General features: G+C 43.7%; 1 protein-coding gene across 3 annotated transcripts in view; it reads left to right on the top strand.

The window, feature by feature from the left end:
* Positions 1-25,587, top strand: part of DIP2B (disco interacting protein 2 homolog B) — a 170,839-nt gene that overhangs the window by 100,559 nt on the left and 44,693 nt on the right. For 2 of the 3 annotated variants that reach the window (XM_075902044.1, XM_075902043.1), the window contains exons 3-9: positions 7,034-7,162; positions 10,783-10,908; positions 17,591-17,803; positions 21,611-21,760; positions 23,301-23,420; positions 24,144-24,341; positions 25,365-25,456. In XM_075902044.1, coding sequence (XP_075758159.1) covers positions 7,034-7,162; positions 10,783-10,908; positions 17,591-17,803; positions 21,611-21,760; positions 23,301-23,420; positions 24,144-24,341; positions 25,365-25,456 — 1,028 coding nt within the window. The remainder of the gene's footprint in view (positions 1-7,033; positions 7,163-10,782; positions 10,909-17,590; positions 17,804-21,610; positions 21,761-23,300; positions 23,421-24,143; positions 24,342-25,364; positions 25,457-25,587) is intronic. The other variant, XM_075902045.1, reaches the window with a different exon arrangement.

Here is a 25,587-nt window from a genome sequence, read left to right as displayed (position 1 = left end):
TGTACATTAGCAGGGCTCGCCGAACTGCGGCGAGCCCTGTTCGCCAGCTGCGCTGCTTGGCGATCTGTGCATGCGCAGATCGCCAGAACCCGGCTCTTCTGGGTTACAATCTACTTGCCACGGGTGAGTCGATTGTATAATTTGTTGAGCCCTGTACATTAGAGACACATGCACCAGGTTCACAAGATCTGACTTGTGGCTGCCATGAACAGGGAATTATTTGCTCCCCAGTTAAGTTGGAGTGAATGTCACAATTGTGAAGGAAAGCCAGAATTCTAATCCAGGACATGTTTAGTTTTAGTTTTTTACCCATGCATAGCATCAGAATCTCACCTAGCTGTAGATCAGGTGTCTTTCCCTATTAGGTCAAATTTTGTATTTGTGCATAATTTGAGACCATTGTGACTAATGGCTCTTTCAGAAAGGCCAACATTTTATGTCCAATAAGTTCTTAGTCTCTCAAGGAATGAAAGGGAAGGAGCAACATGTCTGCTGCTAGAAGAGGACTCTCCCACCTCTTTTCCCCCCCCCCCCTGGAACTAGTATCCAGACTGGCCTACAGGCATTTGCATTTATACTGTTTTTATAGGTTTATAGCTGGACAACACTGCATCATTTTAAAGAATGGCTAGTGAAACATTACCACTTTTGTTCAATTCCTTACATAGACTAGCAGGCTAACCTGCTTTTCTCCTCTATAGTTTGTTCTTTGTCAAATGAATCCTAGCCTCTCTGGCTTTATTGCTAATGTAAATATTCAACTTGACTATTGTGGCATTGTTATTGATCACATACTAATCTTTTCTTGGATCTTTTAGATAAAATCACTTTAAAAAGTGCCCCTTCTCCCTTACTAAGAGGGAAGGAGTGGGGGAGCAGCATATTCAGCTTGAATCAAATGACAATTAAAACATCAAGTGCATCCTGTAAAATCCATATAAAATACAACCATCATGGTGCCTGTGTATAGCCAGATCCTGTCAGCATAAACTGCAGCTTATAGCAGGATTATTCTGAAGGGAATGCTAAATAAAGTCATCTAACATCTGCCAAGCTTAGCTCACTTCTGCTGCTTTGTCAGAAAGCTTTGTAACTGTATAGGATGTACTGTAAATGTGTGTGTTCCCAGATCTCTGAACCTGCTTATGCTTTATATTAACTTGTATTCATACACATTATTATATAACAACATTTAAACAAAGAGCTAGATGTTGATGTTTCATGTCACTTAAGGTTACATTTAATCCCTATGTAAATGAACTGTCATGGCTATACTGTGATGTCCCAGGGAATAAACAGAAAGCTTTTGCATCTTAGAAGCAAGAAATTAAAAGTATAATTAAAAAAGAATAGTGCTTAAATGTGCTGCTGACATCTAGTGGTTACTTACCTAAATACATTGTCAAATGAACTGGAAGTTTTAAGTTGCTTTGTTGTTAAAGTTGTCTCTTCATTGGCTCTAAATAAAATCTGCCTGTTCACGAAAAAGACACACATGGGTGAATCCTAAGCTCAGATGGTGAGCTTGGCACTGAAGAATGTCTCTTCCTGAGGTACCCACAATTTAAGAACCTGAACCTTTATTTATAAACGTCGGCATCACAGATCATTCCATCGCTACAGACTCCCAGTGGAGCTTCCCCTGGGTATAAGAATTGACCACATGGACCTAATTTCCGCACTGAGCTGAAATAGTGACGTACGTGGAAGCCCAGTATTGCACAGGTGTATATGCTGCTTTGGCACTAATAAGCAGGGCTTGACAAATACACACGCCCGCTCGCCCATGGCGAGTAGATTTTACCAGCTGGTGAATGCAGGGGCAGTCTGGCCCGGTGGGAAGCCCTCAGTATGGGCGGCGCGGCCCCATCCGATCTGCTGGCCGGCGGAGGAGCAGAGCGCTGCTGGGAAGGGGGAAGCGCAGTGATTCTTGCCGCTGGGCTGCCTGGGTTCAGCTCTGGCATGAGGAGGCGGGGCGGGATGCCAGGACACTGGCGTAACGTGGTCCTGCTGATTTTAAAGAGCCACGGCAGCTCAGCTCTGGCCCCGTGTCCCTGGGAGATGGCCCGCCGGCTCCAGCCCCAGCCCCTCTTTGTCTCTGCGCCGCCTGTTCCCCACGCTGCCCCTGCACCCTGGACCCCCTGCTCTCCCTCTTTCTTGCGACCTTTTGGCTCTGCGCCGCCCTTGTACCCTGCACCCTGCTCCCCCTGATCCCTGCCCCCCCAGCTCTGTGCTGCCCATGCCCTGCCTCTAGACCCCGATCCCTCTGCCCTTCCTGTTCCCTGCGTCCCATTCCCCGTTCCTCCACCGCACCCTGCTCCCCCCGATCCCTGCATCCCTCTGGCTCTGTGCCTCCCGTTCCCCGTGCCCCGACTGTTCCCTGCACCCCTCTGGCTCTGTGCTGTCCCTGCACCCTGCTCCCCCTGTGGGTCGGGAGTGAAGGGTGCTTGTCCATAGGGAGGGGCTGGACAGGGCAGGGAAAAGGCTGCTGTGACCCAGCAGCGAGTGAAAGGGGGAGTTCACTTGAAGCGCCTTTGCCTTTATGGAAAAAAACAAATGAAAACTCTACGGAAACAAACAAACCAAAAAACCCATTGCAAAATGCAAACGTGTAAAAGACAACAAAAAGGGGGGGGGGCGGCCAAAAATGTTTTGCTTGGGGCAGCAAAAAACCTAGAGCTGGCCCTGGGGGAGGGGGAGGGGGAGGGGAAGGGCATGGGCTGGGCTGGGCTGTGGGGAAGGGAGGGGAGGGGAGGGGAAAAATATGGGGAAGGGGCTTGTGCTGAGGGGAGGGAAGGGGTGGAGGTCAGGAGGAGAAGAAGAAGAAAGGGGAAGGCATCAAGGGACAGGGGTGCAGGAGAGACAAATGCCAGGGGGCCAGGTGCAGACAATGAGGAAAAGAGCAGGAGGGGAGGGGTCAGTGGGAGGGGGGACAGGGTGATGCTGGAAGAGGAGAGGGTAAGGGCACTGGGGGCTAAAGGGGGGAGGGGGAGGAGCTGGGAGAAGGCTTGAAAGAAGGGGTGGGCATGAGGAAGGCGGGAATGGAGCAAGGCATCTGTGAGGGCACAGGGGCATGAGGGGAATGGGGGCAGAGGGTGGTGAGGGGGTGGGTATCAGGGAAAAAGAGGAAAGGGGCAGTAGAGGAAGGGGGAGGTACCAGGACGGTGCCAGTGCCCAGGGGTTCTGGGGGTGAAGCAGAAGGGCAGACACCTGCAGAGGGACCGACCAGCACCAGAGGAGAGAGGCAGGGCAGGTGTGTAGAGGGAGGTTTTAGAAGAGGGGATGAGGGAGGGGTAGCTCACATGATCAGAGTGGGGCTACTGGAGGAGTGAGCACAGGGGGGAGAGAAGGGCTGGTGGAGGGGGGCAGGTCTTAGGAAGGCTGAGGGCAGTGATAAGGGCAGGAGTCAGGACAGCAGAGGAGGGTGAGGGGTTTGGGGGCAGCAGGCACCAGGGCAGCTGATGGAGTAAGGGGAGGAGACATGGCAGCAGAGAGAAAAGGCAGAAGTTTATAAGATATTTATTAATAACTTATTAGTAATTACTGTTCTTATTCTTATTAGGAATTTATGCCATTAAAAAAACACTTTTTGTGGGGGAGGGTGGCGAGTCCCTTTTTTGTCTGGCGAGTAGGGTTTTCCATAATTTGTCGACCCCTGCTAATAAGGTTTACAACATAATCTAATGACTTGTTCTAGTTGATTAAATTTTCTACAGTAATTATTCTCCCTCTGACATTCCAGGTTTTTCAAATTTTCAGTATTTAAAGTTTTTTAAAATTTGTAACTTTGTGTGCAGTTGGTACATCGTGAAAGATACCGAAGAAACAGTGCAGAAGGGTTTAAAATCCTCCAAAGTGATTCACTGTAGGCAGCAATAATGCAAGTTTCCTCACCAGTGAATCTGCATCTTGAGATGGAGGGTCCACTTCCAGGCCCAGCCAAACAGTGTGTGGGGCCTAAGGCAGTGTGGCTGAGCTGGTGGGCGGGCCCGGGAGCAGGGCAGTGTGAAGCCCTGAGTGAGCAGCCGGGTGGGCAGGGCTGGGAGCTGGGCAGCACAGGGCTCTGAATGCGCAAGGCCCAAGGCATCAACTTTGCTCGCCTTGCTGAAGCACTGGGCCTGTCCATTTCTAGGGCCACGGGGCATGAGTTCAAACATGATAGTACCTTTAATGAAACAGGCTGTATAGGGCCAATTATTATTAGCTAGAAGTGTCTGGTGTGTAACAACTGGGAATTAGTTAAACCATTAGACTCATTATACACAAGCCATTGAAAATGCATCAGATGGTAAAAAGTTTTGAAAACTACCAGGCTGGGTTGGGGGTGTAACAGACCCTGATGTCACTGTCCCTGTAAAGTATTATTCCATTTATTTTCAAAATGGTGAAATTGTGTACGTGCTGATATCAGGACACACAATCCATTGTTGCAGCTGTTTTCTTACTTTCACGTGTTTTGAATTTCAAATAATCTAAATGTTTTAAATCGAATATCTCCAAGCAGTTTACAAACACAAATGTTAATTAAGCCTTATAGTCCCCCTTTTTTTTAAATTGGTAGAATTGAAGCATGTTAAGTACAGAAATTGCATAGATGCAGATTTAAATCCAGCTGTCTTGGCTCTCAGTCCCTGTACTTCACCATAAAAGCTATATGTCCTCCCTTCCTGGTCTGCTTCTTGTTTGTAGATGCTCTTAGCTTCTGCACCCAGCGAATGGTTAAGCAAAAATTGCCCCTTGTCCCATGGAGAGACATCCAGGGGGAGGGGGAGAAGGAAGGCAGCTCTGCGGGAGCCAGTTCACTTAAAAGCCAGCTCCCCACAAGCACCGGCTCCCATCTGCTTCCTCCCTCCTACTCTGCGCCTCTGTATCTTTAACCAAGAAGGGTAACTGATGAGTCTAGGTTCATCAGTTAACCATTAAAACGTGTACACTGCCACATCCCTATTAGTAACAAAAATTAAAGTTCTGGGTAAGCAACTCCAAAATTTTTGCTGCTCCTTAGCTTTGATACTTCACAAAACTTTCACATTCAAATTCTGCAGACACTGACTGAATTACCATGTTACAAATAAATGTTATCTTTTGGGATTTCCAGCTAATTTTGGAATCCTGTTGTTTACCTACTAAAGTAGTTTGATCTATTCTAGTAAATCCTTTTCGGTTCATGCAACGTTGATCTGATACCCTCTGTGACTATTAATTAGTAGCTAAAGCATCAGAAGAAAACTGTAATTACAGCACTGCATTCATGGCCCGTTCAGTCTCGAGTAATTATGTTGGCACATTCATGAACAATATATACTTAACATGCAAATTATATGCTCTGATTGTAGTTCTGGGCAAGAGGGGTCAAATAAGGAACTGCTATTGAAATGTGCTGTGTCTTGTGCTTGCCTATGATTCTTTACTGTCCCTATAGTACATGTGGGAGACTCGAGGGCGGGGGGGAGGGCACAGAGGTGATGTGCATTGCCTGTGATCTCAGTGGGTCAATAGCAGGACAAGGACTAGAACCCAGGTTTCCTGATTCCCTGGGTGAAATCCTAGTCTCATTCACAGGGCTCGACAAATCCGTTTATCTACTCGCCTGTGGCGAGTCGATTTCAGCCGGTCACCCCGTTCACCGGCAGTGCGCCCATGCGCAGTGCAAGTCTGGCGCATGCGTGGTGCGGGGCTGGCAAGTGGATTTCGCTGTGGTTTGTCGAGCCCTGCTCTTTCATATGAGTGTCAAAACTCCGATTGACTTCATTGGGACCAGAATTTCTCCCCATTTCATGCTGTAAACCTGAAGTTGGAGGCGTTTTCCCTACCAGTACTGGTTAACCAGTTAAATGGGATTTTACATTCCCAGGTGCTACTGCTCCCAGCCACGGTTGGCACATCCCTGGGGTGGGGGCAAGGCAGGTGGCTCCATGTGCTGACCCCGCCTGCAGGCATTGTACTTGCAGTTCCCATTGTCCATGGTTCCCAGCCAATGGGAGCTACAGGGGGCACCTGCAAGCAGGGTAGTTAGCTTCCCTGATTGCCAAGTAGTGACACTCCAGTATGGTGTGAGGAGGGAGCTGAGGCTCAGGGTTTCCGGCCTGTGGCGCAAACTTAAAATGGACTAAATTAAATTAAGCAGGGGACCGCATCCAGCCTGTGGGCCAGAGGTTTCCCATCCCTGCTGTAAACACTGAACTGTGTTTTCAAGTCCTTCATGTTAACTCAAACAGTTTTGCCCTTTTAAAGTTCTACAAGACAAGTGTCTTTATGAAAGAATCGATTTCCTTCCTGTTTACTATATGTGACCTATCAATAAAAATAGCTTAGTTCGATTGCTTGTTCTGCACTCAGACTGCATTCAGATATATTAAAATAGTTTTCTTTTTTTTCTAAAGGAAGGGAGCAGTGCTGCATTTAAAGCTCATTTGTGACACATTTGCTTGCAGTGGAAAGGTTTTTTTCTTGTAAAATTGCAGGGTTTATGTTGGAGAAGTTCATGAATTATAGATAACATGCTGTAATTAGGACTTTTATTTTAGCAAGTTTCTTCACTAATAATTGAAACTATTTTCTTTAAATGCTGTGCATTATGATGATAAAGTGGTTGCAATAGATCAGACTTGCCTTGTCTATAATTCTCTTCCAAAATTCATTCTTTAAGATATCTGTTGTGTTGGATAATTGTGATGGTGGGGTTTTCCTCCTAAAAAGCAGGCTTAAATCTTGAGATATTTAACAAGTACAATGATATAATACTGCTGGAACACACTAAATGGCTTTGGTACAGATCACACTATACTAATGAAAGGCATGGTCTATACTAGAGGTTTGCACCAATAACTAAGTTCCAGTTTAGACAAGACCTTAAATATGCTTACTGAACAGCTTAGCGGGCAACTTTTAATTTCAGCAGCACACTCTGTTAAACCTGTTTATTTCCTGGCTAATTTATCAGACAATAGTGGATTTTTAATGTTGCCCACAAGCAGGTTGCTTTGTTGTTAAGTTTTTTAGTTCCTGAGAGAATTGTGGAATTATTTTCCAGGGATTGATCCAGCATTGCAAAAGGAAGGCAGAAATCAGACATCTGCTCCAGCAGCAACTTCAGCACCATCTTCATCCAAGTATCATAGAGGTCGTTCAGGAGGAGCCAGAGATGAACGCTATCGTTCTGGTAAGGATATGAAAATCACTCAGGAGAATACAGGTCATGTGATCTGAATGATTCAACCAGTCTAATTGCTGAAAGTCCTGTCTTGTTTGCAGTGTGCCTAGAAACCATGGGTGCTTAGGGACCTATGGTTCCTAATGAAAACCAAGGAACAAAGGCTGCTCATCAGAGAGGGTAAATTAAAAAATAATATAAAAAAAAGCTTAAAAATGAGTGGTCCTATAGCACCTTAGAGACTAACAAGTACAAATAGTACCATGAGCTTTCATGGGTACAACCACTTCTTCAGATGACAAATATGGAGCAAGAGGCATAAATGACTCACTAGCTCCTGGGTTGAGTTTAGCTTGTAGCGGAAGAGAACTGCACTTGACGCTAATTCATTTCAGCGAGCGACAAGAGGCAAATAGGCACACTATAGAAAGATGAAGGGTATATCCACACTAAACAGTTTTTAAGACATGCCTCCTGCTAAAGTCAGGCAATATAAACACTGCTTGTCTACGCTTTCGGGGAGAAAAAACTACCTCCCCCGTAACAAGGTCTTTTTGCTTTATTCTGCCAACAAAGCATTGTTCACATTAGTACTTGCCTCCCCAGAGCTTTTGTCATGGGGGGTCGGATTTAAGCATCTGTGAACTACAAAAGCTATCATTCAATTGCCAGTGAAGACAAAGCCAAAATTAATTGACATGTCCAGCACCTTCTCTGATGGGAGTTCTCTCCAGCTAGGTATTCTGATGAAAGGGGTTGTGCCCACAAAAACTCATGATATCATCTATATTTTTTGTTAGTCTCTAAGGTGCTGCATGACCATTTGTTTAAGTTCTCCAGATAGAGGAGCTCCAGCTTTCTAGCAGGTTCACTTATGAATCGCCAATGATTGAAGTTTAGTTTATCTGTAGTAAGGAGTGGCCCAGGAATGAGTCCCCTTAACCTTAGGATGTGTCTCTATGGCAATTAGATGCCAGTAGTTGGCCAGCACATGTGGATTTGGCTCAGTGGCTGTTTAATTACAGGATAGCTGTTCAGAGTTGGGCTTCAGCCTAAACACTGGGACGATCCCATCTCTCAGGACCACAGAGCGTGGCTCCACCCCAAACCCATACCTTAAACAGTCCTGTGAGGCAGCATCATAGAATACTAGGACTGGAAGGGACCTCGAGATGTCATCGAATCCAGTCCCCTGCCCTCATGGCAGAACCCAGTACTGTCTACTCTAGACCATCCCATATACACATTTATCTAACCTGCTCTTAAATATCTGAGCTGGCAAAGGTCAGCCATGGTATTTTAATTTCAGTGTAGACTTATACATAGAGCTCCTCATACACAGGGATATCTGAGCGGTTGGAGTTACTGAAGGAATATTGGGATGAATTTAGCTGTAGCCTCCTACTAAACCAAGGACAAAATCTGTGTTTAGCAGTGCTGGGCAACCAAAGCCCTGTTCACATCAGTGACAAGCAGCATTTCACAGTCCTGAAATCAGAGACTGACAGGTACATCAGACCTGGAGGCTAAGAACTTATCTCCTCTCTGTTCAGATTTTCTGAGTAGAGAGGTAAGCAACTAGTTGAGTCACTTCTTGACTATTCGCTCCCCCCCACTCCTGCTGTGTCTATCTCGGAGGGGAAAGGGGGAGCAGGAGGCGGTGCTGCGGGGAACAAGCTCAAAAGCCAGTTCCCCCCACCACCCAGCACAATCTGCATGAGGGGGGCAGGGGAGGCAGAGGTGCAATGGGGGACTTGGTGCAAGCTGGGACTACTCAGTCCTGGCTTGCCACCTCCCCGGGAGCTAACCCCCTTATCCACTAGTTGACTACTCACTTTGCTTATTTACCTCTACTTACAATCCCTAGTTCTGAGCACTTGCAAGGAGCTAGAAAAGCCTATCACTCCTATCCTGCAGATTTTCTCTGGGAGTGGGGTCTGTATAAAATCAGGTGTCCACTTTGCCCCCCCAGAAGAGATGCACCTGGGTCGATGGAACAATGCTTTGGTAGACCTCCATGTGGGGGAGGGGAAGTGGAGTTTCTCCAGCAAGAGAGAAACTTGCTACAGGGTTACAACAACATAGCTGTAGTTCTATAGCTATGGCTCTGTGGTACAGACCACGTAGACACGGCGTAATTCACCTTATCTATATGAAAACAGCAATATTTACCTCATAGGAGGATTGTGAAACTTAATTCACTTTTGGGTGAAAAGTCCTATAAAAAAGAAAGCTTAACAGCAGCAGTATTTCTGTGCGGCATTGTGCCGTGATTTATTTAGGTTTCTTAAGAGCTGGTGCCAACAGCTAATTCCACTGATTCAGTTTACTGTCTCTCTCTTCTCCCCCCCCCCCCCTTTACTGCTGGCTTTCCTCCTGCATGATACAGTTCTGATTACCAATCCCGTGATGTATGCCAAGAGAGCTGGCACTGGAGTCCCAAGGTCACTTTGGAACCATTCATGTCTCTAAGGTTCCAAAATTCTTTTCCCTGATACTTTTCTGAAATTATTTCCATAAAAATGCCCCAATAAGGGCAAAGAATCTCAGACCTCCATCAGAAAATAGGTGAAAACAGTATATCTCTGCCTTTAGTTCTATATTGAGATCGGTGGAAAAACATTTGACTTAATTTTAAAAAAGTAAGTGCAACTCTGGCATATTCTTCTGGCGATGTGTCTCCAATTTCTTTTATTTTCGTCTGAAGGAAACAAATTCTAAAAGATTTTATTTCTATTATGCTGAGGTAAAATACTTAATTCCTAAACTTATAAGTCATGTTTAGTTCATGACGACAGGGCATACACTGTTCTCTTGAACTCATAGGCAAGTTCTCTGGCCCTGCCATTGAATGACTACGGTGATTCTTCTGAAGTTCTGTGTTAAAACTATGGGCAGGCTGCTACTGGATGTGCAAAGCTAGGCAGGCTTGTGAAGTTAAAGGATCCATTGTATTCTGACGTTTAAAATGAAATGATTCAGTTTTGTTTCCAGCTGCTTTTGGTAGGATTTTTCTAACACAGCTTAGTGGAAAATATTAAACTACAGCAGATTTATTTTTTAAAAGGCAGATCTTTTAAAATACTTCAAAGCTGATTAATTCTATGGCTCATTGGCACCTTTTCATTTTTATTTTTTATTAAGTTAAAGTATTGCCAACCCATTTGGTAACCCACTGAGCTAGGTTCCGAGTGGAAATGCAAGGGGAAAAGACAGCCCCTGCACCAAAGCTTGTAGACAGAAAGACAAGATGCAGCAATTGGGTAAGGCAGATAAGCAAATTGGCTCCAAAATAGTTGCTAGAGAGACAAAGCTGTTTAAGGGTTAGCGCAGAGTACTTGGAACCAAAGTTCCTGGTTCTCCCACCTGTTTGCTCTGGATTGGCAAATTACTTAACAACAGTGTTTTATTTTCTTCATCAATAAAATTGAAATGTTATGGGTGGTGTGGCACAGCTGAATTCATTGTTTCCGAAGGTGCTGTGAAGCCGTAACTACAAGGTGCTAGGGCATGCCAGCATGGTGGCTATAATATACATGAACAACTTCTATTTAAACCACATGGAATATAATTCTTCCTAAGGTGTTTTTACTTTTGCAAAACTAAGCATGGTAATTTCTGTTTTGCAGATATCCACACAGAGGCAGTTCAAGCAGCACTGGCAAAGCATAAAGAACAGAAAATGGCCTTGCCCATGCCAACTAAAAGACGGTCCACATTTGTACAGTCACCAGCTGATGCCTGCACTCCCCCAGGTTAGAAACACTCCTGTGAGTTGTAGTTCAGAATGGGCTAGATAAACCAAAGAGTTTCTAAGTCAGGAGACTGAAGTTGTGCAAAGATTGTTAAATACCCTGTGGCACTTTTATCTGGTATGTAATTTCTTGTCACATCTAAATTGCTGGTGATATGCCTGTTCAGGGAATGTGCGCTAAGTAACTCTCCCTTGTAAAGCAGATTACCTCAGCTGTGCTTTGTAATAGGTGAGAATAATTCATCCTCTGAGGCCTTTTAAAGGGCCAGTTATGAATGCTTTCACCTTCTTGGACTGAGAATTTCTCTTATGCTTCCTGATCCCTACTTCAGTCTCTTGAAGTTAAAACAACATTGTGGTTTTCTCTCTTTGTAAGATTAACACACAGCATTCAAAAGCAGCTTTCAGTTTTCCAAAGCTTAATAACTTAAAATGATGCACCTTTCTGAGGTTTGAAATCAGACTTTCTGTGATCCCATAATACTCAGCACCTCATCAGCCCTGCCTACTCTCAGAAAGTGGCTATCCTCAGTCTCAGCAATAAAATTCTCAGGAGGTAGGTGTGTTAGTCTATAACTTTAAAAACAAGTAGTCCTGTAGCACCTTAGAGACACTATGTATAATAGAGTCTCTCTAATGAGCTTTTGTGGGTTAAACCCATTTCCTCAGATGAGCAGAGACTCATCTCATCTGAGGAAGTGGGTTTTGCTCACGAAAGCTCATGATACTATATATATATATATATTTTTTACTAGTCTCTCAGCAATAAAGCTACTCACATAATTTGTTTCAGGTCCTGGTAGGGTTTCATCAGCTATTAATGAAGAAAACTTTTCCTGTGTTTCCAAGCAGCTTTGTGCATAAGGTTATAGGTTGTAAATGCAATTGCACAGCTGCAGACCATTTGTGCTGATGGCAACAATATCATAAACTGTGGGTGCTATGGTTTCACACATTGCTATGTAATCTCTGCTCATTCTGATTTTTATTTTTACATCAGGGCAATAAACTTATTCATATTTTTTAAAAGGCTCTGACACTGCAATTCATGTCCTCATGTAGGAATTATCCCAAGTAGTATTAGCTAGGCCCTAGCAGCTGAGAGCAGTTAATGAACCTTACTTTGTTCTTATATTTTTGGACAAATGCACAAATTGTATTCTGTGTGGCAGGGGAATTAAAAGTGTTTAGCTGGGTCAGGAGCTACTTAGTTCTTTGTCAGTGTATGGAACCTAATTTGAGTTACTACCATCTTCTGTCTCTTCATGGCCTGAAACTATTCACTAATGTCAGTCATGAGGTTATTACCTCAGTTTCCTCTTCGTAGTGGTGTTTTGTGCACTACTCACTCATGTCGCTCAGTGCACTGACAAAAAGAGAAGTATGCACAACAAGGAATTAAATTCCAGTGGGCTTTCCCCTCTCCATTTAGACATGGGTGTGTGCAGTGAGTTCTGTACCACACTCCCATGCCATGTATGGACAAAAGGAGAGGAGTGACCTGGGAAAAGGGAGTGATACCTCCTTTAAATCATCACGCCCCATCTCTCTCACAGCTGGTTTGGTGGCAGGGCTAGATACTCAATGGCAGGGAATCTTTATTTAGGGCCAGAAATCAGGAGCTGACTCAAGTTTTGATGGTAGCTGGCTGTGAAGCAGAGGGGAATATGTCACTGCAGTCAGTGACCTGCACTGACTGAATTGCTCTGAGATTGAGCTCTTCTGAAAGACACCAAGTTGCAGGCTAAGGGGGAGAATGAAAGGAAGGAGAAAGTCAAAGGAGTTCAATGTGCCCCCGCCCATTCCTTTTTGGGAGAGGAAGGAATAGAAGAAATGGTGTGCTTACTCAAACGGACAGATCATGGATAAATTATATGAAATTAGTGGGAACTCAGTTCAATTCCTGATAGGCAGGTATCCATGTTGTCAAAAGCTACCACTGCTATCTCTGATGGGCTGCCTGTAGTCACAGCAGAGTAGGGTTTAGACACAGGTGACATCAGCTTGTGGGTGAAGCTTATTCAACTGTTAGCTATGCTGAACCTATGGTATGACTAGTTGGAAGAAGTCTGCAGGGCTCCATCAGGGTTCTTCAGCTGCAGGTTATTAGATTTCAGGCTTCTCTGCTAGGTCAGATTAGGGATGTTAGGAAGTGAGTAATTAGCTAATCGTGTGGTCAATAGAATTTCTATTGACTACACAATTAGTTGATAAAGAGGGAAGCTTCAGTCTCAATTCGTGCCATGTCTGGGAGTTACCCCCTAATGCCGCTCTGCAGTTTAAATGTAGTAAGACCTGGGCAGAGAGGTGGCCTGGCTTCTACTGCATTTAAATTGCAGGACCACAGCGGGGGTAGGTCCCAGACTTGGTGTGAACTGGACTTGCTCAGTCCTGGCTCGCACTGGGTCCAGCATCTCCTGTCCATGGGGGTAGATAGAGGCAACAGCTGGGAGGGAGAGCTTTTAAGCTGGCTCCCCCTAGCACCAACTCCTGCTTCTCCTGTCCCCTTGTTGCCTCTGATACAGAGGCAGCAAACGGGGGGAGAGTGGGGGGGAGTGAATGCGAGTGGTTGACTTGACTACTCCCTTACATCCGTAGTTCAGATGCTTATGTGAGAGTTCCTCCTCCCAAAAAACAGATGGAGATCATGTGGTCTTATACTGTGAGTTTAAGGATTTAGCAACCTAAAAAATTAGGTGACTATATCTGTAATAGACACTAGGCCCATGGTATCCAGCCAGTTCTGAAGCAGTAGCTACTATAGTGGTTCTGCGCATGTGCAGATTGCCCGAACCCGGCTCTTCCGGGTTGCAATCCGGATTGTATTATTTGTCGAGCCCTGGTTATCGCTATAGAGAAAAAGGCACGTGTGGCTAGTGGCTGGCGTGCTGGATAACACAGAAGTGGACCAATGACATTATTTAGCAAGCCACCAACTTTAATGATAACCATTCCGTCGACTAAGACCTCTAAAATAACTGCAGAAGTGAACACGAGGACCATACTGACATACACAGGATGAAAGGTAGTCTGAGCTGATGTAGGTGGGGGAGATTTTGCCTTGTAGCTTTTTGTGTCTTGTCTCAGCAGTGACCGTGACTTTTAACAAGACATTTTCCATATGGCATCCATGAATCTCCATACTCGGGGTGTCCCTAAGCTGGGAACACCCGTGCTATGGGCTCTGGCAGCTGGAGGAGGAAGTAGTTCTGCACATTGCCTCTCCTTCTCTCCCCAATCTGGAGGAGGGCCAGTGCAGTGATGTGCTTTTGTGAGGCTTTTTTCCACTGTTCCCGCAGCAGCAGAGGCAGTGCTTGGGAGCACAGAGCCATGTGTGCCTGCAGGAGTGGGGCACCCTACCCTCATCCCCCTCACACCCAGACCCTACAATGCCCTCCTTGGCAAGGCAAATTCTTTAATCCGGCATACCCTGTTTCCCAGGATCCCCGGATTAAAGAGGGTCAAGTGTACAACGGAAATTAATCTATTCTGTAGAAAACCACCAGATTTGAAGTGTTCACCATTAAGAGTTTTAATATGGAGGCTGATCAACCAAACATGTTCTTTTAATTTTACACAAATTACTAAACTGTCACAGAATTCATGGCATTCAGCACCTAACCACCTGCCTGGAGTTTTTCAAGAAAGTATCTCCCGCAGCCCTTTTTTTGTACACTATGATTTTGAGTTTAGTTGTTTTCTTTTTAGCAGAACAGGCTTTGTTGTCTTGTAAAAGATGCATATAACGATAACTTTGCGAACACCTCAAATTGTTTAAGCCTAATTTTCATATCATTTGTGACTTTTGCATGGTGAAAACAAACAGGAATTGTTTTGTGATTGCAATAATTCTGTTAAAAACAAAGTTGGTGTTTAAGTGCTGGCCGGAAGAAATCTGTTGAATCTTGTCCCTGGAAAATGTGTATTGGATGTCAGCACAAATGTCAAATACCAAATCCAGGAATAATGATGCGAAACATTCTGGGCTTTAAATGGTTGCTGCTTTATTTTCACATTCGTAGGTTGCTTCTATGCGTCCTAGATAGTGGATTGCTTGCAGTCAAATCAACTTAACATGAAACTACTATTAACACTTGTGCATGTTGGGGTTTTGCACTGCTCATGTATACATGAGATTGCAGCTGCTCTTGTGTGAATGGACCATCAGCTTTTCGCTCTAAATTGGGCCCTGACACATGCTGCCATGCACATCACTGATAAATGGGTTACAGCATGTTTATAGCTCCTTCACATTGCACTGTCAGGACACATACCCATGTTTACATACACATGGCATATTTAGAACAGTCTTTCTATTGTAGGAAAAACATTTCTGGAGCTGGTGAAGCAACAAATCACTTCCTTCACTGTAAATATATCCTAGTGTGTATCATAAGTATTCTGTGGTATATTAACTTTGAATTGCATTTGGTTCATTTGAAATACATACTTAGCAGTGTCTAATAGTACAAAGGGATACACTGACTGCTCTCCTAAGAACTAATTTTAACTAATTAAAAACTATTTTTATGGCAAATTGAGTAATTGAATTGAAACAGTATACCTAATTGCATAATTGATCCAATGAAGAAAACTAATTAAACAAATTGGCTAGAAACCCAGTGATCAAAAACCAGTTTTCCTGCCTTTCTCAAATCAAGTTATTTTAATTTTATACAAATGTATATTAAGTTAAAACAAAATTAAAATGGTTTAATGGAATCTCTTTACAGCTGCAAGGGAGACCTGTTCAATGTAGAGCCTTGAGCTATGTGGTTTTTTTTTTTTTTTTGACAAACTTGTTTCTTCAACAGGTCCAAAGGTTTCACTGTTTAATGAGTTATGTTTTAGGTTTATTACACTGAATGTGTTATCTCTGACAGGTGAACTTCCAATTGTGGTGCTTCCTGTGGATAGCGAGATGCACCTGCCGTATGGCAGGACCTAGACTAGCTGCTCTTTTGGCTCGCTTTAGTTATACGTTTTCTGTTATGCTGTTTTATTAGATTGAATTTTAACCTTGAAACAATGTGTTCTTTTGTCAGATATCTATTCAGTGTGACACTGTTACTGTTGGCACTTGTGCCAGTGCTCACTCCATCCATCCAGAAGTGAACCATGCAATGAAAGAGCCTTTCCTTTAATATCAATGAGCTTTGGAACAAGGTCTCATGTACATATCATATATTTAGCCCCATAATGATATTTTTTTAACTTCTTGTCTCTGTTCTTTGCCTCTTTGAATTTGAACTTGCCTTCCTAATTTTGTGATGTTCTTTAAATTGGCAGGATGTAAAACAACCCAACAGCTGTCGCACACTCTAAGACATAGGCGCATAGGTGGTAACCACCCCTCAGTGTTGCCAATGAGCAAATGAACTCATGGTCTTGTGGATAAGTACATTAAAGGCCACAATAATGCAGTAATCCTCCATCTCTTTAAGGCCGCAGAGGTGGACTGGTTCATCACTTGTGGTCTTGACATTGCATCTGGATTGGGAGGGCAGAAGGATCTTTTTGACTGAAGGACTCCATCTGTGGAATCCGGTTCCTTCCCCTCCTCATCTTTGTGGATTTCACAACAGTTCTTTCTGTTAGACACACTCAAATTTTGGCTATTTTTGTCTTCTCTATTGTTAAGTAATTCCTGTTGTTCCCCCATCCGACTGGTTGATTGGCTGCTCCCTTTATCTGCATGGCCTCCCTGCTTTATTTTAACTTTTGTACAAGACGCTGGGCCCAATGTGAGTCCTGGGTGCTGCATGAATGTACTAGAACTTGCTATTGATTTGCAGAATTTGCCTCTAACTGCAAGCCCTTTCTCTAGTTGGGTGCTGTATTTTTGCCTTGGCAACTAAGTGGGCTATGATTAGTCTGACTCGTGACTTGAGAGACCATTAAGGAACAGGACTGTAGACCAGTCACTTTCAGAAGACTATAATATTTAAATCCAAAGTCTAAAGTATATTTATATGTAATGCCCTGCACATTTACAGCACTAAATAAATTGAAATCTCTTATGATCGCTCTATTCTTAATTCATGGAACATGATAGAGGAAATAGTGTCTCCTTGCATATGCAACGTGCAGGTCCCCGTCATATGATACTTTTTCTATGTACTGTTCAGGTACATAGAGGTACATACACAGGCAACTGCAAAGAGAAAGCTCTGCATACATGAATAGCTTCATTTGCGGGGGGATCATAAAGGTGCTGTAGTCTTCGTGTATCCCCGAAAAAGAGTTCCTGCATTATAGCCATTTGTCCATGTTTGTCCCTTCCAGAGGCTTGGCTATGACACAGGCTGATCTGATACTGAGTTTTCCATATCAGAATGACTGCTGCTGAGTAACACAGCAGCAGGCTTAATAGAGTTTGAATGGGTCGGTTAAGGGGGGCAAGGAAATGCACTAATGGGTCTATTGAAGGCAGGTCTAACTGTTAGATGATCTTTAAATTTTTCTTTACAGGTGTAAATGGGTTCAAACTGGCAAAGTTTGCTTCTTTATCAGATTTTATTTCCCTTTTGGTCTATGTAACCTTGTTAACTCCTAGACTCTAAAGAGCACCCTCCATGTTAGGAATGTGACGCCTTTGTCAATAGTAGGTCAATAGCCCAGAAGCATGCTAAGTGCAATGTGCTTTCCCAAGAGGCTCGATTCTCTGTTTTGATTCCACACAGACACGTCTTCTGCATCCGAGGATGAGGGGTCGCTAAGGCGCCAGGCTGCTCTTTCTGCTGCACTGCATCAGAGCTTACAGAATGCTGAGTCCTGGATCAACCGATCTATTCAGGGGTCATCCACATCTTCATCAGCATCTTCTACACTATCCCATGGAGAAGGCAAAGGGACCAGTGGGACACTAGCTGATGTATTTGCCAATACTCGAATAGGTAGGAGCTGGGTACTAACAGCACAACTAAAACTGCTGCAAATTTAGATCCTGTTTTCAGAAAGTTAGAATCTCCCATTGTCTAAGGAAAATTTGAAGTAGACATTGTTCTGTCTCCATGGAACCCACTGGGCTTCAGTAGACTCAACACCACTGAGCGTGGCCTCAGAGTTTGGAAAACTGCAGTTGGTTAGAGGGAAATATGAGCCTGCTGGTTTATGTCCCAGGCATGTGCTTACAATGTTGACATGCTTAGTTGCTGAGCTTTCTTTCTGCACATTGATGGCTAATTCTTGCAACTACCTGAAGCTGCTATTTGCATAAGCACTGTTGCCAATGTAGGAGGTGACTCTGGCCTTTATGTGCTGTAGCATGTCATAGTTGTATTTTTTTTTTTTTAAACCAGTTGGAGGGGAGAATCCTTTGCTTTCAAAATTCTACTTGCACTATATATTCTAATAATCTCGTCTTACTATTTATTGTTTAAAAACAAACATATACAGCTATTCGTGAGGGAATTGCAATAGCACAAATTAAAGCTCTAACACAGATTTTAAACCTTGATTATTTTCCAACCTAGCTGTCCATGTTGCAGTGAAGGAGTGAGAGGAAATTACAGTTCTGGATACCCCGGGCTCAATTTTTTGGTGCTCCAAGGTGCTCCCTGCTGCTAATATTGCTGTATGAAATTTCAGGGTTTGTTTTGCTCCATTGCTCATCTTTCTTTTTTATACGCTCTTAAGGTTATTACTGCATCCCAGGGAGAGAGCTGTATTTTCGTGCTTTGGCTTAATTGCTTTGGAGCAAGCAATTCATAGAAGAGTTTGTGATTTTTTTTCCAGCTTGACTTTATTCTGTTTCTTTGACATTTATATTGCTGATGTCTTTGTTTCTCTTTACTGGGATACAAGTGGTTTTCTGAAATGGAAAAGCTGGGAGATTGCAAATAAAATGTAGCCAGTATAATTAATGCTTTATGGGAGCACTTGAAAAATTGTGGAATGGAAAAAGAATTTCAGTTGTGTAATTGAGTCTCTGCTGCTGAATTTCGGTTGCTAGTTGTTCAGCACCAATGTAGTTACTGTCACATTATTACCTAATTTTCATAACACTTGTTTTCAAATGATGCCCAACAAAATCTTGTGTATGAGTTAGTTTCGAATAAATAAAAGCAATTTGTGTCAATTAATTTGCATTGGCAACATGAAATAGATAAGTTCATCAGATGTCAACATCTAAAATTGTATGCATCAGTACTTTTGCATAAACAATTTTATATGTGAGCTCTTTGGAGAGAGGACTCAAAAAAGTTCCTGCCAGGTTACTATTGCACAAGGTAGTACAGAACCAAGGTTCTTGTTCCAATTGAGCTTAGAAAAGCCACAGAGCAGATACATTCCCCACCAGCATAGCTCCCAAGATGCATAGGAATGATTCTTCTCTCTCCTGTAGGCCTCCTTCCTCGAATGTCATAAGATGCACAGGTGTGGAGCTCCTATCCTGCTTTCCTTAGGAAGTGGGTGACAGGTTTCCCTCCTCTGCATTCTTAATCTATAGGAAATTGGGGGTATCCTAGTGCCCCAGGTCTGTTGGTACTATAGAAAATATCATGCATCAGCTGCCTGGGACCTGCTCTGTGTGCCTGGTGTTATAGTAAGCTTCCTGCTTCTGTACAAATCCTGTGTAAGCCTGTGGGGCTTTTAATTTTTCTTTTAAGAAAAATAGTGTTATAATGCATGCTGTTTATTTCAGTTAGTAGCTAAACTACTTAATATAATTCTTTATGCAAAATGCATAACTTGCAGCATTACAATCAATGAAATGTGAAACTATAAGCATTAAAGACAGGAAATGACCAGTTAAGATTATTTTCATTAATATTCTAGTGCCCATTCAGGTCACATGTTTGCTTAGTAACCACAATGGTCTGTGAGGAAAAAGCATATTCCCGTCATCTTAAACTTCTGTTCATGCTTACATGTGAGTTACTTTATAGGCTAGTTGTTACTTGAATCTTGATATATCAGTACTAGAACATTTACCCTACATTGCTTGGGTCCTTAATTCAGTTTTTGTTTTTTGGAAAATAAAATGAAAATGTTCATGTTTCATTTAAATTATTGCTCTGGAGTGGGGCTAAGAGGTTCACTATGCAGGCTACCCTGGAGAGAGAGGACTCCCCCAGCCCTCTGTTACCACAGCAGCTTGGGCCAGGTGAGAAGTGTCTCTCCATGGCCACTGCATCAGGCACAGTTGGGGGAGGAGTACATGTCCGCTGGCTAGGGCAGGTCCAGGTTCATCTGCCTCCTGTGCTCCCCAGGCAGAGTGAGGAATGCAACAAATTGTGCACTTTCCCCTTGCTCCCTGACGAAGGCGAACCGCCAGCAATGTTCCTGTATGAATTGGAGTGTGGGGGGGGGGAAGCCCTTCAACACCCCTCGGCCTTCCCTACAGGGCACATGCAGGTTGGGAGGCTCAGGGCTGGAGCAGTTCCAGATGGGAAGGGAGGGCACCCCAGCCAGCCCCTTTCACCTGCATGGTGATTATCTCTCTTTTGAATAGTTTTATGAGAAGCAGTTCAAAGCCATTCACATCCTATTTTCCTGACACAACCTTGCTTTAAGTTATGATAAGAGGACACTGTATACCGAATTTGGTGGTCCTCATTCTTACCGTTTAGGAGGAGCTCTTGAACAGACGGACAAACTCTCAAATATATTGTCATAAGTGTGAATTACAAAAGTAATGGAGTATTTATGAAAGTTATCTTAATGTGGTTATTTCTAGTGTGTTCAGTGCTTATATTCTTTTATAGTAATGCTCTAGTTACTTAAGTTACATTTCTTCAGTAATATTAAACCTGGTTTAGCAAGGCATTTTGTGTAGGATGGTAAATATGCTGCAGCCAACTTGTGTACTTTAACAACACACTGCAACACAAAGTGGCAGCTCAGGATAAAGTGAGAAGTACATATCCAATTAAACCTACAGAGAAGTCTTAGCTAGACAAAATGTATTTTCTTAAGTGGAGCAGAGCCAGATTTAGCACTACTGCTATTGCACAAAGGACCTTGGAGTTTTGAAGTGAATCTCTGTTTTACATTTCATCTGAAAGCCAAGACCTCCAGCAGCAAAATGCTCTCAAATTCCTCTCAGCACTGAAAAATGGAAGGCCAGCATCACTTCATAGGCCTAGACTTTTCTTGCAGGTCTGTTAACAACTGCTGTCCAGTTCCTCCTGCTTTGCTATTTAAACTGAAGTGCACCACATGATGACCGCATCATTTTTCTTTTCCAAACTCCTTCCGAGGGTTATGCTTATAACTAATGTTTTCCCTCTTGTTTAGTTTACAAAGCTGTAACTCAGGAGGAAGTCATGCATTGTGAAACATTATTACAGATCAGATTCTAGCCGGAGATAACACTGCAGCTTTCTGTTCTAGGAGTTTGACCACCAGAAGGCAAATTTTTATCTAAATACTTTTCTCCCCCTTTTTAAAGAGTACTTAAGGTATAGTGGTTAGAGTAGTTATATAGGTTGGGCTCCGTCACTAAGTTGCTTTGTGACTTTGAGACAGTCGTTCTCTGTGTCTCTTTCATTGTTGAGGATTGATAATGCATGCCACCTTGGGGTGTTAAAATAATGTTTAGAAATTACCCTGAGATGCTTTCACAAAAGCCATGGTGGAAGGGACAAGCATTATTTTGTTACTGAGGGTGGTAGCTGAGTAGTAATTGACACTTTACTTAGCACTTGGCTAATGGAAGGTGCACGTTAAACTGAATATAAGTTTTCTTCCTTTTCAAGAAAATTTCTCCGTTCCCCCTGATGTCACTGCAACTACCTCCTCGTCCTCTTCCTCAGCACGCCCAGCAACTATTGATCTTCCTCCATCAGGAATCGTGAAAGGCATGCACAAGGGATCCAATCGATCTAGTCTCATGGACACTGCTGATGGTATGGAACTGTTCTGAATGCCTACAAATGACAGCATGGTGTGGGAGTAACTGAATGAGGCAGGGGTGTGTGTCAGTGATGTGCTTATATTTACTATAGGTTCCTAAACTGTTTCAGACTCTACAAATACACCCTGTTGAGTTTGCGTGGTTGCAGTGTCAGCCTCAGTATCCCCCCAGACTGTGGACACTCTGTGCTACCTACCCACTCGGAGGAGAGAGGGGGAACCTGGAGCTGAATAGACTAAAAATCACACCCCAAGGTCAATACACTTAGTCTCTGTTGGTCCTGGAAGTCCAGGACTTTTTGGACCAAGATTTTTTGTAAGTCGTTTGCTCAGTGTTCTTGAGAGCTTACCTTCAATATAGCTATTTTAGAGAACACTGGTTTCTTGGTGGGGTGAAGCAGATTTAATATTTCCCCTAAAGTCCTTGAAAGCCAATTATAACCTAATTTCAAGCGAGACTGAATGTTTCAGAGGATGGAAGCTTTATCATCCAGATTGCTGACTCGGTTCCTGCCCTGTGATTTACATTCAGTGCCATCAGATGACCTCTGAAGGGACTTTTCATATGGGAGGTTCCTCAATCTAGTTCCTGATGGACAAACAAATTAAAATAACAAACACTGACGGCAATCTGAGCAGTAGCCCAAAATTGTATGAGGTCTTTCCATTACTCTCTGATTGCTAGTGAGAGAGATGACATGCGGGGACATGTGAGGTGCTTGCACTGCTGATGTATTTACTCTTAGGGCAGAATAGTTTAGTCCCCAGATGGCTGACAGATAAATAACTTGGCATCTTCCAGTGCTAAATTTACTGGTAAATGTCAGGCAACAGGTACAGAGCTGAAGCTCACAGACTGTACACAGAGAAGGAAGGCAAGGTCTGGGTAAACTCCTTATGAGGAAAGAACAGATTTTTAAATGAGCACAAAAATCAGTCATGCTTAGGGAAACTGTTAATTTCTTTGGGTAGGATTTTCAAAGGAGCCTTTATCTCACTCTAGCATCTGACCTCATGTTGAAGGTGCAGCTGGTAAGGGTGGCTTTTGAAATGTTGTTGTATTGGAATCCATATAAACTAAGGAGAGACTAATGAAAAAACAGTTCTTAACTACATTTTGTGCTGTGGGTCTGATCATACTGATTGTAAACTGGTCTGTCTAAGGCAAAAGTGGTGCTGTTGCTTGTAGTTCTTAGAACGCCCTCTGCTGATCAAGTCGTACAGTAGTGCTGCTATTCATTTTGAAGATCTGCTAAATTCCTTGCCATGTTTCACATCACATATAATGTACCAAATACAGATGAAAACAAGACTTTAGAAAGGGAGGAGATAAGTCACTAGCAATTTTTGCCCTCTGGGTTAAAATAGAGCCAAACCCAGTACTGCCAATCTTGAGTGTTAAGTTTGTGTCCATTGGCAAGGCAGGTAGGAACAGTAGGGGAAATAATTTCTTGTGAAGAGAGATATTAATGTTGCTAGAGATGATGAGCTTATTGATTTGCTGAATTCTCTCCCCCTTCCCTCCCCGGCCAGGTGTCCCTGTAAGTAGCAGAGTCTCCACAAAAATTCAACAGCTGCTTAACACCCTGAAGCGACCAAAAAGGCCACCCCTGAAGGAATTTTTTGTGGATGATTTTGAAGAAATCGTGGAAGGTAACAACCAGCAAGAAATGCTCTTATTGCTCATTTGAATGAGCACAAACACATGATGTGTTTTGTTATGCTGTTGTACAGAGTTGACTTAGAGACTGATTTCCACTAAAAGGTGATAAGAGCACCCTAGGATTGTCTGTGGCCAAATTCCATTTGTAGGAATGTAGTCATTATATTAATCCATTCCCAGTTGATGGATGAATGCTGTAACTTTCCACAGGGCTGTCAGTCCATTCCCTTTCACCTGTACTATATTAATGCAAACTGCATACACTTTCTTTTACAGAAAGTTAATGGATTTTGAAAGCCAAATTTCTAAAGTCACCTGAACTCTAATAATTTCTCAGTGGAAAATGTGGGTATTTCTTAATTAGTAACTTCAAAGCAACTTATGGCTTGTTGGTTCATTATAGTGGGATTACATTCTAGTTCATAGGTTTTTACCAGCCACGTTAATACAGTTCCTGGGTGTCTTCCAATTGTGCATTAAGCAGCATGACTAACATGTCACACGTGGTTTATTCTCTCTCTCATCTCCTCCCCTGGGGGAATGTTGTTTGTGCTGGACAATGTGTTGTTTTCAGTAGGGTTTTGTTTTTGGTTTATGGTTTATAAATGTACAGGCTGCCTTGTGTTGTCTGTGGAACAGCATTTTTTTTCAGTTCTCTTCCCTGCTTATGAGTATGTGAAATGGGATTAACTATGTGCATGGGGTAATTTCAGTCCCGCAGCCTGACCCCAACCAGCCCAAACCAGAAGGGCGCCAGATGACACCTGTGAAAGGAGAGCCACTGGGAGTTGTTTGTAATTGGCCTCCTGCCTTGGAAGCAGCACTGCAGCGCTGGGGAACCACGCAGGCCAAATGTCCCTGTCTCACTGCACTGGATGTTACAGGAAAACCGGTCTATACCCTGACGTATGGTGAGTGGTGTATTTTTGTTCCTGCATTGCTCTTAACATTCTAGGGTATGCTAATCATCTGGGCAGGCTGTGGATCCAGCCCATGGGCTGTTTTGCCCACCCTTGCTCTAGAACTGTGGTCACCAACCCATTAATTGGGAGGGCTCGACCAGTCGATCGCAAGGCATTCAGCAGGGCCGCCCCATTCCCTCCCCACTCCCAAGAAAAAGCATCCCCTAACGCTACCTCCAGTGACAATGGAGGTAGCTCTGGCTTCCTGCAGGTGGGAGGGGAGTCCCGCAGCTGAACGCTGCTTCCAGGGTTTCAGGAAGTGCGCAAGCTGCTCCCCCTCCCCCAGACACCCGGCATGGTACCTGAGAGGCCAGGTCTGTGGCATGCTGGGAACTTCCTTCCCTCTGCTGGCTTCCAGGGAATAAGGGGACTTCCAAAAGAAGGGGTTTTTCTGACATTTGGCCCAGTCTAGATGGTTAAACTGTGGTTATCTGACTGATCGTGTCATCGATACAATCTGTACATGATTAATTGATAAGGACCACTGTGCAGACCTGCAGCAGAGGCAGGTCCAGGAGCCAGCTCGAGCTTGGACTGAGCAGTCCTGGCTCGTGCTGGCTCTGAGAGCCACCCGTGATGCAGCTCTGCATTTTAAATACAGTAAGAGTCATCAGGCTCTTACTACATTTTAAAATGCAGAGGTGCAGCGTCCTGGACCAATCCTTAAGACTGATCCAGGCAGTGGGGAGGGGTTAGCGGCTTTGGGGCTAACACCCCCCCCCCCCCCCCCCCCCCAGTACTGGCTCCTGTTCTCTCCCTGCCACCCCTGCTGCTTCTCATAGAGGCACTGGGGGTGGAGGGGAGAAAAGCAAGTAGTGGATACTCCAGTGCACTACTCACTAATGTCCCTAATTATCACCTATGTAAAAAAAACTGAGATTTGCAACTGATAATGCTACTTAGAAGTTGAGTACTGTTGTCCATGTGATTGGTTGATGTGGAGATGACAAGCTTCTTCTTTGTTTGTTTTAGGTAAATTATGGAGCAGAAGCCTTAAACTGGCCTATACGCTGCTTAATAAACTGGGGACGAAAAACGAACCTGTGTTAAAGCCTGGAGACAGGGTAATGAGCTTTGGAATGTTTGGCTCTTCTTGTGTAACAGGAAGAGGGCTTTTTTGCTTTGCCATTTACCATGAACATTACAATCTTGTCCTTTTAGTAAAGATGAGTACATGACTCATTCTAGGGATCCA

Source organism: Pelodiscus sinensis, chromosome 19 (genome assembly GCF_049634645.1).
Source record: "Pelodiscus sinensis isolate JC-2024 chromosome 19, ASM4963464v1, whole genome shotgun sequence".
Classification (NCBI taxonomy): Eukaryota; Metazoa; Chordata; order Testudines; family Trionychidae; genus Pelodiscus; species Pelodiscus sinensis.
Note: the sequence above shows the minus strand (reverse complement) of the source record. Positions and strands in the feature narration are given on the sequence as shown.